Source organism: Oryx dammah, unplaced genomic scaffold (genome assembly GCF_014754425.2).
Source record: "Oryx dammah isolate SB20612 unplaced genomic scaffold, SCBI_Odam_1.1 HiC_scaffold_27, whole genome shotgun sequence".
NCBI lineage: Eukaryota > Metazoa > Chordata > Mammalia > Artiodactyla > Bovidae > Oryx > Oryx dammah.
The window spans coordinates 11,262,786-11,275,632 of NW_024070211.1; the positions used below are offsets into that span (position 1 = coordinate 11,262,786).

A 12,847-nucleotide genomic window follows, 5' to 3' on the forward strand; every position below is an offset into this window, starting at 1 on the left:
CATGAAGCCACACAGCATGGGAAAAAAATTTGTTTGAACTTAACATTATAGAGCTATACCTAAGCATATGTAGCATCCCTTATTTGTGTGCTCAGTTGTATCCAACTCTTTGTGACCCCATGAACTATAACCGATAGGACTCCTCTGTCCATGGAGTTTTCCAGGCAAGAATACTGGAGTGGGTTGCGACTTCCTCCTCCAGGGGTCTTCCAGACCTAGGGATCAAACCCATGTCTCCTGTATTATAGGCAGAGTCTTTACCACTGAGCCACCTTGGGAAGCCTAAGTATATGTAGCATCCCTTATTTGCCTTCTGTCTTATCCTTTTTTGGCAGAGGATACTTTGATGTTCTGGAAAGGAATAGCTGATGTAGGACTGATGGAAGAGGTTGTCTGCAATATACAGAAGGAAATAGAGGAGCTACTTAGGGGAGTTCAGCAGCGGCTCATCCAGGCTCCCTTCCAGGTCACAGGTAAACACACTAATCCTAATGATAGTGGTCTTTATTAAACAGTAACAATTGTAGGCAGACCTTATTAGCCTCATGAAACATTGAGGCACAGGTATTATTATCCTCATTTTACAGATTAGGAGGTTAAGGATCATAAAACAGTAAGTTACTATACAAAGTTCATAACTGTAAATTTTAACTGTAAAATATAGTTTTTTTAATTGAGGTGTAGTTGATTTATAATATTGTGTTAGTTTTAGGTGTACAGCAAAATGATTCAGTTTTGTGTGTGTGTATATGTTTATATATATTTAGATTATTTTCCATTATAAGTTATTAGAAGATACTGAATATAGTTCCTTGTGCTATATAGTAGATCATTGTCGCTTATGTATTTTATATGTAGTAGTGTATATCTGTTAATCCCATACTCCTACTTTATCCCTCCCCCACTTCCATGGGGGAAATGATAACCATAAACATGTTTTCTATGTCTGTGAGTTTGTTTCTATTTTGTAAATAAATTCATTTGTATTATTTTGTTAGGTTCCACATATAAATAATGTTATATAATATTTGCCTTTGACTGGCTTCACTTAGTATGATATTCTCTAGGTCCATCCATGTTCCTGCAAATGGCAATATTTTCTTCTTTGTTATGACTAAATTATATTTCATTGAATATATATACCACATCTTTTCTATCCATTCATCTGCCAACGGACACTTAGGTTGCTTCCATGTCTTGATTGCTGCAAATTGTAAATTGCTAGTGTAAACACTGGAGTGCATATATCTTTTCAAACTGGAGTTTTCATCATTTCCAGATATATGCCCAGGAGTGGGATTGCTGGATCATATGTGGTAGCTCTGTTTTTAGCATACCTTGGTTTTAAACTCAGGTTTGGCATTCCACAGGTAACTTTTGCCTTTGTAAATGGTGCCAGAAAGCAGTCTGTCTCTCTCTCGATAGAGATATAAATAGATATATAAAGTTTGAAAATTGAAGAAATCCGCCCGTCTTAGACAATTCTCATATTCTATTAGTGTAAGGCTCCCAGAACTATTGTGTGCACTTATAAGTGTTTCTGCATACTTACAGGGTACTTGCTGTCATGCACAATGTAAAATGTTGTAATCATCTGATCCAAAAGGGCTCATTATGAGGTCTCATAAGCTTGTATGTTTAGTAAGTCCTCACTTAGATTTGTTAGATGTGTATTGTTCCCTCTTTATGACTCATACATTATGTGTAAGGAAGTAAGGAAGTGTTAGTTGCTCAGCTGTGTCCGACTCTTTATGACATCATGGACTGTAGCCCTCCAGGCTCCTCTATCCGTGGAATTCTCCAGGCAAGAATACTGGAGTGGGTTGCCATTCCCTTCTCCAGGGAAATCTTCCTGACCCAGGGATCAAACTGGGGTTTCCTGCATTGCATTCAGATTCTTTACCATTTAAGCTGCCAGGGAAGCCCCTGGTATTTACATTATGTAAACATGCTTAAACTTTACAGCAGAATTTTTTTTTTATGATTGGAGGTTGTTTTTTTTTTTTTTAAAGGCAACTAATATAAAAAACAGGGGTGATTCTTTTAGACAGGGTGGTCAAAGAAGCCCCCTCTAAGCAGGTGGCATTTGAGTAGAAATCTGAATTGAAGGAGATGGCCATGTGACAGACTGGGAGAAGGAACACTCCAGGCAGAGGGGACAAAGATATAACAGTAAACCGAGTGGGTTCAAAGAATTAGAGGAGTGCTGACATGGCTCCAGTGGACTAAGTTAATGGAGACAGTGATAGGTGATGAAGTTGGACAGAAGCAGGGGGCACATTTTAAATAACTTTGGTCAAATAAAACCCAAAGATAAAACTTTGGGTTTTATTTTAAGGTGACATTAAGCCATCATAGTGATTTTGAGCAGGAGAGTAAAATGATTAGGTTTATTTTTATTTTTAAAAGATCACAGTGGTTGCTGTGGGGAGAATAGATTACATGGGGCAAGAATAGAAATAAGAAGACCAGTTGGAGGACTTCCCCGGTGGTCCAGTGACTAAGTCTGTGATCTCCTAATGCAGGGGGCCCAGGTTCGATCCTTGGTCAGGAAACTAGATCCCACATGCTGCAACTAAGAGTTTGAATGCTGCAACTAAAGATACTGCATACTGCAACTAAGACCCAGCAAAGCCAAATAAATAGTTCAAAAAAGAAGACCAGTTGGAAGACTCTTGAAGGAGTTAGTTCAGGCAAGAGATGGTGGTAGTGTGAATGAAGTGGGTAGTGGTAGACCTGGGAAGAAATGATCATACTGGGGATATGTTTTGCATGTGGAACTGACAGGTCTTGCCGATGGATTAGATGTTGGGTAAAAAAGAAGGAAATCTAGGATAACTCATATATTTTTTGTCTGAACTGTGAGTAGTAGCAAAATTTCTTGAGATGAAGACTGCTGGGGTAGGAAATCAAAATTGACTTCTGACTTTTAAATTGAGATGCTTATGAGGCCTTCAAATGGAGATGTCTCTTGACTAAACAGAAGTATGAATCTGTAATGTAGGAAAGAGACCTGAGCTGCATAGCTACATGTGGGAGTTCTTAGCATGTCTATGATACTCAAAACTATGAAACGGGACTCAATATGCCAGCAAATTTGGAAAACTCAGCAGTGGCCACAGTACTCAAAAAGATCAGTTTTCACTCCAATCCCAAGGAAAGGCAATGCCAAAGAATGTTCAAACTACTGCACAATTGCACTCATCTCACACGCTAGCAAAGTAATGCTCATAATTCTCCAAGCTAGACTTCAACAGTATGTGAACCGAGAAAGGCAGAGGAACCAGAGATCAAACTGCCAACATCCATTGGATCATGGAAAAAGGAAGAGAATTCCAGAACAACATCTACTTCTGATTCATTGATTATCCTAAAGCCTTTGACTGTGTGGATCACAACAAACTGTGGAAAATTCTTCAAGAGATGGGAATACCAGACCACCTTACCTTCCTCCTGAGAAGCTGTATGCAGGTCAAAAAACAATAGTTCGAATTGGACATGGAACAACAGACAGGTTCCAAATCGGGAAAGGAGTACATCAAGGCTGTATATTGTCACCCTGCTTATTTAATTTATATGCAGAGCACATCATGCAAAAGCCCGCCTGATGAAGCATAAGCTGGAATCAAGATTGCTGGGAGAAATATCAACAACCACAGATGTGCAGATGACACCACCCTTATGGCAGAAAGTGAAGAGGAACTAAAGAGCCTCTTAATGAAAATGAAAGAGGTGAGTGAAAAAGCTGGCTTAAAACTCAGTATTGAAAATACTAAGATCATGGCATCTGGTCCCATCACTTCATGGCAAATAGATGGGGAAATAATGGAAGCAATGACAGACTTTCTTTTCTTGAGCTCCAAAATCACTGCAGATGGTGACTGCAGCCATGTAATTAAAAGACACTTGCTCCTTGGAAGAAAAGCTATGACCAACCTAAACAGCATATTAAAAAGCAGAGACATTACTTTGCCAACACAGGTCTATCTAGTCAAAGCTATGGTTTTTCCAGTAGTCAGGTATGGATGTAAGAGTTGGACCGTAAAGAAAGCTGAGTGCCAAAAAATTGATGCTTTTGCTCTGTGATGTTGGAGAAGACTCTTGAGAGTCCCTTGGACTGCAAGGAGATCAAACCAGTCCATCCTAAAGGAAGTCAGTCCTTAGTATTCATTGGAAGGACTGATGCTGAAGGTCCAATACTTTGGCCACCTGATGTGAAGAACTCATTCACTGGAAAAGACCCTGATGTTGGAAAAGATTGAAGGCAAGAGGAGAAGGGGATGACAGAGGATGAGATGGTTGGATGGCATCACTGACTCAATGGACATGAGTCTGAGCAAGCTCAGGAGTTGGTGAAGGACAAGGAAGCCTGGTGTGCTGCAGTCCATGGGGTTGCAAAGAGTCAGACATGACTGAGCAACTGAATTGAACTAAACTGATGAAACTGGATGAGATGACTGTGGAAGAGAGCTGTAGGTAGAGAAGTGGTCTGAGTTAATAACAGCTCAGTAACAGCTCTTTCAAGAAGCTTTGTTTAAAGGGGCATAGGGATAATACTATTAATAACAATAAATGCCCATGTTTGGCAATTAACATATGATATTTCAAATGTTCATATCTATTTTTCAGAGTATTATTAGTCCCGTTTGTTTCAAATGAAAAAACTGAGGAGTGAAATGACTTATCCAAGGTCTCACAGAGAGGAAACATCAAAACCAAGATTCAGACTTAGCTCTGTCTAGTAGATGACCATGTTTTCTTTTTCTTTCTTCCTTTTTTTTTTGCCATACCACACAGCATGTGGGATCTTAGTTCCCTGGCCAGGGATCAAACCTGTGCCCTCTGCATTGGAAGGCGGAGTCTTAACCACTGGACTGCCAGGAAAGTCCAGAATGACCATGTTTTTCAAAACCAAGTCAGAACCTATAACCAGATGCAAGATTTTTTCCCTTATTTTTGTATTTATTTATATGGAGAGATGTATAAAGATATAACAATTAAATAAAAATTAGTTACACATGTGATAGATCTTTTTTACTTAATATTTAATTCTTTGTATTTATTCTTGGGCTGCACCAGGTCTTAGTTGAGGCGTGTGGGGCAGGGATCAAACCCGGGCCCCCCTGCAATGGGAGCTCAGAGTCCCAGCCACAGGACCACCAGGGATGCCCTATGATAAATCTTTGTTAAATTTTTTTGAAAATGCAATTAGTATTCTAATTTCTGAATTGTTTTATATTTATAAGCAGCATAGTAGGGAGTTTGTGGAGCATTTCTGTTTTAATTGGACAGACCTATTTTGTTTTAAATAGATGCTGCTGTTCTTAACAATGTAGCACATACATTTGGCCTAATGGACACAGTCAAGAAGGTTTTGGACAACAGGAAGAACCAAGTAGAACAGGGAGAAGAGCAGTTTCTCTATACTCTCACAGGTATGTATAGCTTCTCTCTTTTCTTTGGTGATACACCAACATCCTTGAGTCTTGCCATTTCTTTGTTGTCTTCTGTTGGGACTGGACTGGCTTCTTCCTTCCTTTTCTTCCCTCTTTCCCTCACTCCTGCCTTTTCTGTTTTCTTCTTTCTTTGTCTTTCTTTCTTTCAAATCACATAGTATCAGATTTGGCTTTTTCTCTGTACACAGTCCCAGGTGAGGTGGAATAAGGTCAAGCAGAGGAAGCACAAAAGGAAAGAAAAGAAAAACTAGCAATATGATCCTCCTTTTATATCTTTGAAGGATTAAGATGTCTGCTAGATTGCTCCATTAGCCCAGTAATATAAGTGGCAGAAGAATAAAGCTGACCCTTGTCTTTTTTACATTATTAATACTGAGTTGGTTGATAGATACACATTTTGTACTTTCCTTATTTCTGGTAATCAGAAATTATGAGCATATGTATAATTTAACCCTTTTAAATAAGTATTGGGTTGGCCGAAAAGTTCATTTGGGTTTTCTTGCATGATCTTATGGAAAAATCTGAACAAATTTTTTGGCCAACCCAATGCTTTGTGCTGGTCTCCAAGCTAGATTTTAGAAATATAATGTTGAATAAGGTAATCTCAGTCTCTTGAGGGCTTTCAAGGAATTCAAGGGAAAGCAGACTTAGAAATACGTGCAAAAAGGAGTTCTGTAACAGAGGCATATGGAATGTATGGTGGTGGAACAAAGGGAATTATCATTTATATCCAGAGAAAAGTCATGAGAAGCTTTCAGAGGAAGTAAGGTACAAAGCAAGTTAGAGGTATCGCTTATCAATCTTATATGATGTAGAATACAGTCAGTTGGGAAGACAAGGCAAGAAAGATCATTTGGTAAGAGAAGAACAATTTAGGTTGTTTTAAACTTATTTTTATGCCCAGTTTATATTTTAAATTCAGTTTACCAAGTGTTCTCAGAGATCCCCCTTTTCATTTCATCTTCCCAGGGATATTATAGGCTGTTATCCTCATTTTACAGATAACCCAGTAAAGGCACAGAGAGAATAAATGATTTGCTGGGTTCACATCACTCCTTGACAGTGAAGCCCAGGGTAGCACTGTCTTCTTTCAGACTGATAGAACAGTCTGAAAAATGGTTTTTGTTAGAAATGTAGGCTTCTGGTTCCTTGTCCATATATTTTAGTTATAACCACAATATACATAAAGTTGTGTTTTCTGCTTTTTTCACTATGATATACTAATTTTTTTCAAGTTACTACACAGTAGCATTTTACACAGTAGCCATTTTTCTAGAGATAAATTTAAATTTTCAAAAATTTCTTCAAAGGCTTATTTATTGCAGTAAACTTGTATGAATATAACATTTCTTCTTATGTCCTTTTAAACTACTTCATGGAAGTTCCCTGGTGGCCTAGTGGTTAGGACTCTCAGCTTTCAATGCCATGACCCAGGTTCAATCCCTGGTTGGGGAACTGAGATCCTGTAAGCTGTGAGGCCCCCCCAAAATAAAGAAATAACCTACTTCACAGGACTAAGCTTGAGGCTAAATGGTATTGATATTTGTTTATGGAGTTTTGTGACCTGTTGTCAAATTTCCAAGTAGATTATACCAGTTTACTTCACAAGTTTGAGCTCCCAACATTGGGTGTTGTTTTTTTATAATACACTCTGATTTAACTTTTTTAAAACTATAGGTTTAATTGATATCTTGTTTAGGTTCACATTTGTTTGCTTACCACCAAAGATGGAAAAAAAATGTAGTATCTTATAACCTTTAAAAGGCAGCATTGTAAAATTTTTGACTGTGTTCTTTATCCCTACGACTTAGCGACTTAGTGTACACATACACTCTTTTCTTCCAAGCAAGCAATTGACTTGCTCTTGGTGTCGCACAGGAAGAATAGTGCTCTTCGGGTGTAACTGGTTATTTATTGGAGGTATATCAGGTGCTAAGCAGCAGAGATGTTCTGCTGTAGAACCAGACTCACCAGTAGTCATCAAGGTTGGATTAGACCCTTGGGAGAGGGATAGTGATAGGTGTATTGGGGTGGGAAGGCCACCAAATTGACTATCAGAAGACTTTTGTTTTGGCCCAAGCTATGTGACCTTAAATAGTCTTACTTCTCTGGATCTCTATCAAAATAAATGTGTTAGAACTCTAACACCTCCTTCAGTTTTGTAATTCTTAGGGACTTCCTCTGTAACTTTCTGTAGACTTCTCTGGGGCTAATGGTAGATTAAAGCCATCTGGGTCACCAGCAAGTGATCCTGCCTTGAAGGACAGTTTGAAATCACTGTTTTTCAGAATGGCCATTGTAGCTCCTTTGTAGGTCCATGGCAACTGCAAAGGGATTGTACAGATATTACTTTCATCTGTAGGCAGAGCATATATAAACTGCTAGACCAAATGGAGACTTCTTTGGTTTGCATTTTGGTGAGAGGTGACAAAATGCCACAGGAGCTTCCAGAGTTGAGCTGTAGTAGGATCACAGTATGGCAAGGTTCTGAATTATCACCTTGCCTATAATCACACAATGAAATATAATAACTGGTGGAGTTGTAAAGATCATCCAGTCTAGTTCCTTCTTGAAAACGATGACATGACTTGCCTGAGGCTAAATAGTAGCAAAACCAGGACAATACCCCAGGTCTCCTCACTTCTAGTTTACTGTTCCCAAGATTATGCTTCTCTCTACACAAAGTCTGTCTTTTTTCTTAGACTTGGAACGCCAGTTGGAAGAACAGAAGAAGCAAGCCCAGGATCACAGGCTGAAATCCCAGACAGTTCAAAATGTGGTATTGATGCCTGTGAGCACTCCTAAGCCTCCCAAAAGGCCCCGGCTCCAGCGGCCAGCCTCCACCACCGTCCTGAGCCCTTCTCCTCCTGTCCACCAGCCTCAGTTCACGGTCATCTCACCCATCACCATCACGCCAGTGGGTCAGTCATTTTCCATGGGCAATATTCCAGTGGCCACCCTCAGCCAGGGCTCCAGTCCTGTGACTGTCCACACACTGCCTTCTGGCCCTCAGCTCTTCCGTTATGCCACAGTGGTCTCCTCAGCCAAGAGCAGCTCACCAGACACAGTGACCATCCACCCTTCGTCTAGCTTGGCGCTGCTAAGCTCCACCGCCATGCAGGATGGGAGTACCCTGGGCAACATGACCACCATGGTGAGCCCTGTGGAGCTGGTGGCCATGGAGTCTGGCCTAACCTCGGCCATCCAGGCAGTTGAAAGCACCTCAGAGGATGGGCAGACCATCATTGAGATTGACCCAGCCCCAGACCCAGAGGCTGAAGATACTGAGGGCAAAGCAGTCATTTTGGAGACCGAACTGAGGACTGAGGAGAAAGTCGTGGCTGAGATGGAAGAACACCAGCATCAAGTCCACAATGTGGAGATTGTGGTCTTAGAGGATTAACTGGGGGTCTTGGGGCCAGGAGATATGTTTTGGTTTGGAATTTTAATTATTTGTTTATTTTTATCATTGTCCCACTCATTTCCACATAGGATCCTTTTTTTTAAAAAACAAGATCTCATTGTTGTAACTGAACATGTTGGGTCCCTTCCAGCCCCTCTCTGAAAAATGGACAAAACAAGCTGCCCTTCTGGAAGTTGAGAGTAGGTCATTCAATGTCCTAACTGTCTTACACCAAGAGAGTTATTTTTTTGAGGGGAGGCATCAAGATAACCCGAAACCCTCTCCAGAAGTCGCTTTCCAGGCTAGTCTCTCTATGTATACACGTGGTTTTAGTCTCATAAAGGTGCATTGACCAAACCAGGGAACACAGATCTGACCCTGGAAGGCAACCCACTCACATGTGGATGCAAAAGTATCCTTGATGTTGTATCCTAGAACAAGCCCTCAGAGGCCAGTGCAAAACCCCCAAACAAAAGTGAGTTGAACTCTGCTTAGAGGGGAAGGTAACAAACTAGCAGAAGCTTAAAAAGGGAAGTGCTTTGGCCAGGATGGGGCAAGGAAATTATCTTACTTCCAGAAGTGCTACTGATGCCTCTTGCTATCTCTGAGGGTTACCACCATGGGTGCCGTTTGGAGGCAAGGCCAGTGTTAAGCGGAAGGGTACATTTTCACCAAGCAGGTGGCGTCAGGGACCTGCAGCTTGGCAGAGATAAGAATCCAGAGATGTCACAGCTGTGCTTTGGGGCTCAGGCTTACCTTGCAGCCCGCTCTGTCAAAGCAGATACCCTTGTAGTCCATTCATTTGCACACTGTGGTGTGGTGTATAAAATCGCTCTGGTCCTTAGACTGTGGCTATTCTCGGGGGGTGGAGCTCCAAGGCCATCATTTTTATTGCATGACTCCAGGAGCAGGAGAGTTCCTCTTCCAGACCAACTGCCCTTTTTTGTGGGGCCCTTTCTTGACTTTGGAACCAAAAGCAGCCACTCCTTTGGTGCTTCCTCTTGTTTTCCCCTCTGTCCTTCAATGGTTAATGGCATCTGTCTCCTGGATCCCACGCTCTTCAGCTTTTTGGCTGATTCAGAGAACAGTGACAGGTGGCTGCCTGCCTTCGTCCCCTTTTAGATTCATTTATACCACAGATGCTTCTGTGAGATATTGAGCTCATAAAAGACCCTTAGGTTTGGCAGGGAGGACTCAACACCCCAGCCTATCAAGTAGATGTCTCCCTCTGAGCGAGCTGGACTCCCTGGGAAAGAAGCATTGTCTGCAGCATTATATTATAGGAAATGTACCAGGAATGTAATCATAATGTCTTTGGGTGGGGAGGGGGTATTTTTTCTTTTTTTTTTATGTTTTTGTATATTTGGAGCTGGGCCCATTTTCTGTGCTGTGATTCTTTCCCTTTGACCATCTTCAGTGTTTGGGGCAAGAGTGGACCCTGGTTTTTATTTCTAAAGAATGCATTGTTTACTGCACTAGGAAAAATGTAGGGAAGCTGCAGACCATTTAAAGGAAAAGTAGGTCAAAAAAGAAAGCACACATCTTAGGAGTGGGAGGTCTTTTTTTTTTTTAATTAAAAACAAAACTTTGACCTGTAGTTTCCTTATTTTTTTGAAGGCACCCACCTGAAGCCATGTTTCTTCCAACGGATGTTGGAAACCCTGTTGTTAAGCAAGTGAAAACTGCGTTCTGCCATCCCTCCGTTAGCTCTGTATAGCTAGAGAAGCCCTCTAACTTGGAAGGGTCAATCTTAAAAGGCTTAAGGGTGAAATTTCTGAATCCCATGCAGTTGTGGTTTTCAGCTTTAAGATTGTCCGGGGTTTTGTTTTTTCTTTTCAGAATAATCAATAGACATAGCAATCAATTTAGAACAAAGCTTTGGCCCTTAATGTATCTTTAGTGAGGGAAATGACTTTTATTTCTTGCTTCTTTAGATTTTCTGTTGGTACATAAACAAAAACAAAATTTCTGCCTAAGTCTAAAACTACTGCTTGAGCCTAGAAAGGCACATGTCATTCCCATTGTGGTTTTTAAGGACACTTTGCTCTTTCCCAGAAACAACAGGCTTAACTCTGTTGAGGAGGAGCCCTAGAGAACACCTACACGCTAGCTCAGGTTCCTTTCTTTCTTGTTTCAGAGATGCTGGTACTGTTTTAAAGTAGTGTGAGGATTGTGCTTCCTCAGTCAAAAGATCGCCTCCTCAAGACAGAGCCTGTTTATTTTCATTCTGAATATTCCACCTGGTGGAAATACAAGAGCTTTGTTGTTTTCCTGGTCTTCCAATAGCCTGTCATTGCTCAATGCTATGCACCCGTTGTTGAGTGTGGGTTTCCTCATAGCCCTGGTCTAAATGAGCTCAGATGGGGTGAGACGCATGCAAGCTTCTGGTATGTGCACAACCCGTTGCAATGAACCGTTCCTCAGGCTGAGCTTTCAGTAGCCATCCATCTTTCTGTTCACTCACTAAGTAAATGTTTGTAAGTGTCACCTATGTGCCAGGCTTTGTGCTCGGCACTCCCAGTACAGAGATGAAGGCTCGCTCAGCCCATGCACTCAAGGGACTCATTCTCCAGAGACTGTCTGGAGTTAAGAACTATATTTCAATATAATTGGTTTCCTTTGTAACCTTATGTATTTTATTTCATGCATTGATAAATATTGTTCTGAGAGCTGGTCCATAGATTTCAGAAGGCTACCAAAGGTACAAAATGGTTAAGCCTTTCTCTACGGATATACTGAAACTAATCATCCAGTGGGATAAGTGCAGTGACAGAGCTATTGCCTGGGAGAAGAGAGAACAAAGGGTCAAGCATCTAACCCAGCTCGGAGGCAAAGATCAGTAAATAATGGGAGTACTTCCTGGAGAAGATGTATACCTAACCTGATTTTGGAGAGACCATTTTTGGCTACTTTTTTGCATTCCATTTTTAAGTTGTTGGACTTAGGTATACAAGAAGGAGGGAAAAAATCTGCTGTCTTGGTGCTTCTGCCTCCAGAGCTAGGCAGAGTCAGCAGCTCAGACAGTCTCTCCTGAGAGCACTCCACTGGAAAAAGCCCAGTCATTCATCAGCTTCTCAGAGTTTCCAGCAGATGAATCCAGTACAGGACTGGACTTTAGCTGGTAGAAGGTAAATACCCCAAATGTTCCTGCCATGTGGTTTTCACAAAGGGCTCAGAAGCAGCTGTTCAGCTGTCTTACCTTGGCCATGCCCCTGCCTGGTGCGTGCCTATTCTCTTCCCCTTTTCAATTTCCAGGCTCTGTCCCTGTCCCCTCCCCCAATTAAAACTCCCTGCCATTCCGAAGTTAAAAAGGAACAATAGACTTGAATATTTAAGATTTCAAGCTGCTTCATGTGAAGTTTCTTTTATGCTGTCCATATTTGGGAAGGAAGACCAGAATTAATCCAGATACCTTCGAATTTAACATTCAACTCAGGTGGATTGACTGTTTAGTGGTGGCATTTTAACCCATTTCATGAAAAGCATTAAAGGTAAGTCTGCATGGTGGGAAGTACTGGTAACACTTGATGATAAAGATAGTGAAATCAAGCATGAAATATGGAACTCCTAGTTCATTGAGTTATAGCTGGCCCACAACTCTCAAAGAGGCAGAAAGAACAAAGAAAAGGTTGAATTCTCAAAACAGACATGAGTTGTGATTCACTTGGGTAATACTCCTGAGGAAATAGTCCTTTCTGAGACAAATCAGATTCTAGGTTAGCTAGCCCCTGCCTTTTCAGTCAACTTACCTAGTACAATTGATACAGACCCCTCACACCTTGGATACCTCCTCCCTGGGAAATTCTTGTGTAGTCTGTAACCTACTACAATGATAAGCAAGGCTGATACGCTAAACAAAGGATCAGTTCCGCTAGACTAGCACTCTCTGCCCCTGGTATTCTCTTCTTAGATAGCCTTAGTTGAGTCATTTCTAGGTTTCCTTGCCATCCTGGAATACCTTTCTTAGTCCCAAGCTAGGCAATCTCGT

At 41.1% G+C, this 12,847-nt stretch overlaps 1 protein-coding gene across 3 annotated transcripts in view; it reads left to right on the forward strand.

Moving 5' to 3' along the window:
- GMEB1 (glucocorticoid modulatory element binding protein 1) overlaps positions 1-9,052 on the forward strand; it is a 32,500-nt gene extending 23,448 nt beyond the window's left edge. For all 3 annotated transcript variants that reach the window (XM_040229783.1, XM_040229781.1, XM_040229784.1), the window contains exons 8-10: positions 336-473; positions 5,313-5,435; positions 8,159-9,052. In XM_040229783.1, the coding sequence (XP_040085717.1) occupies positions 336-473; positions 5,313-5,435; positions 8,159-8,859 (962 nt within the window). In that variant the 3' untranslated portion in view covers positions 8,860-9,052. The remainder of the gene's footprint in view (positions 1-335; positions 474-5,312; positions 5,436-8,158) is intronic.
- Positions 9,053-12,847: the final 3,795 nt, after the last annotated feature.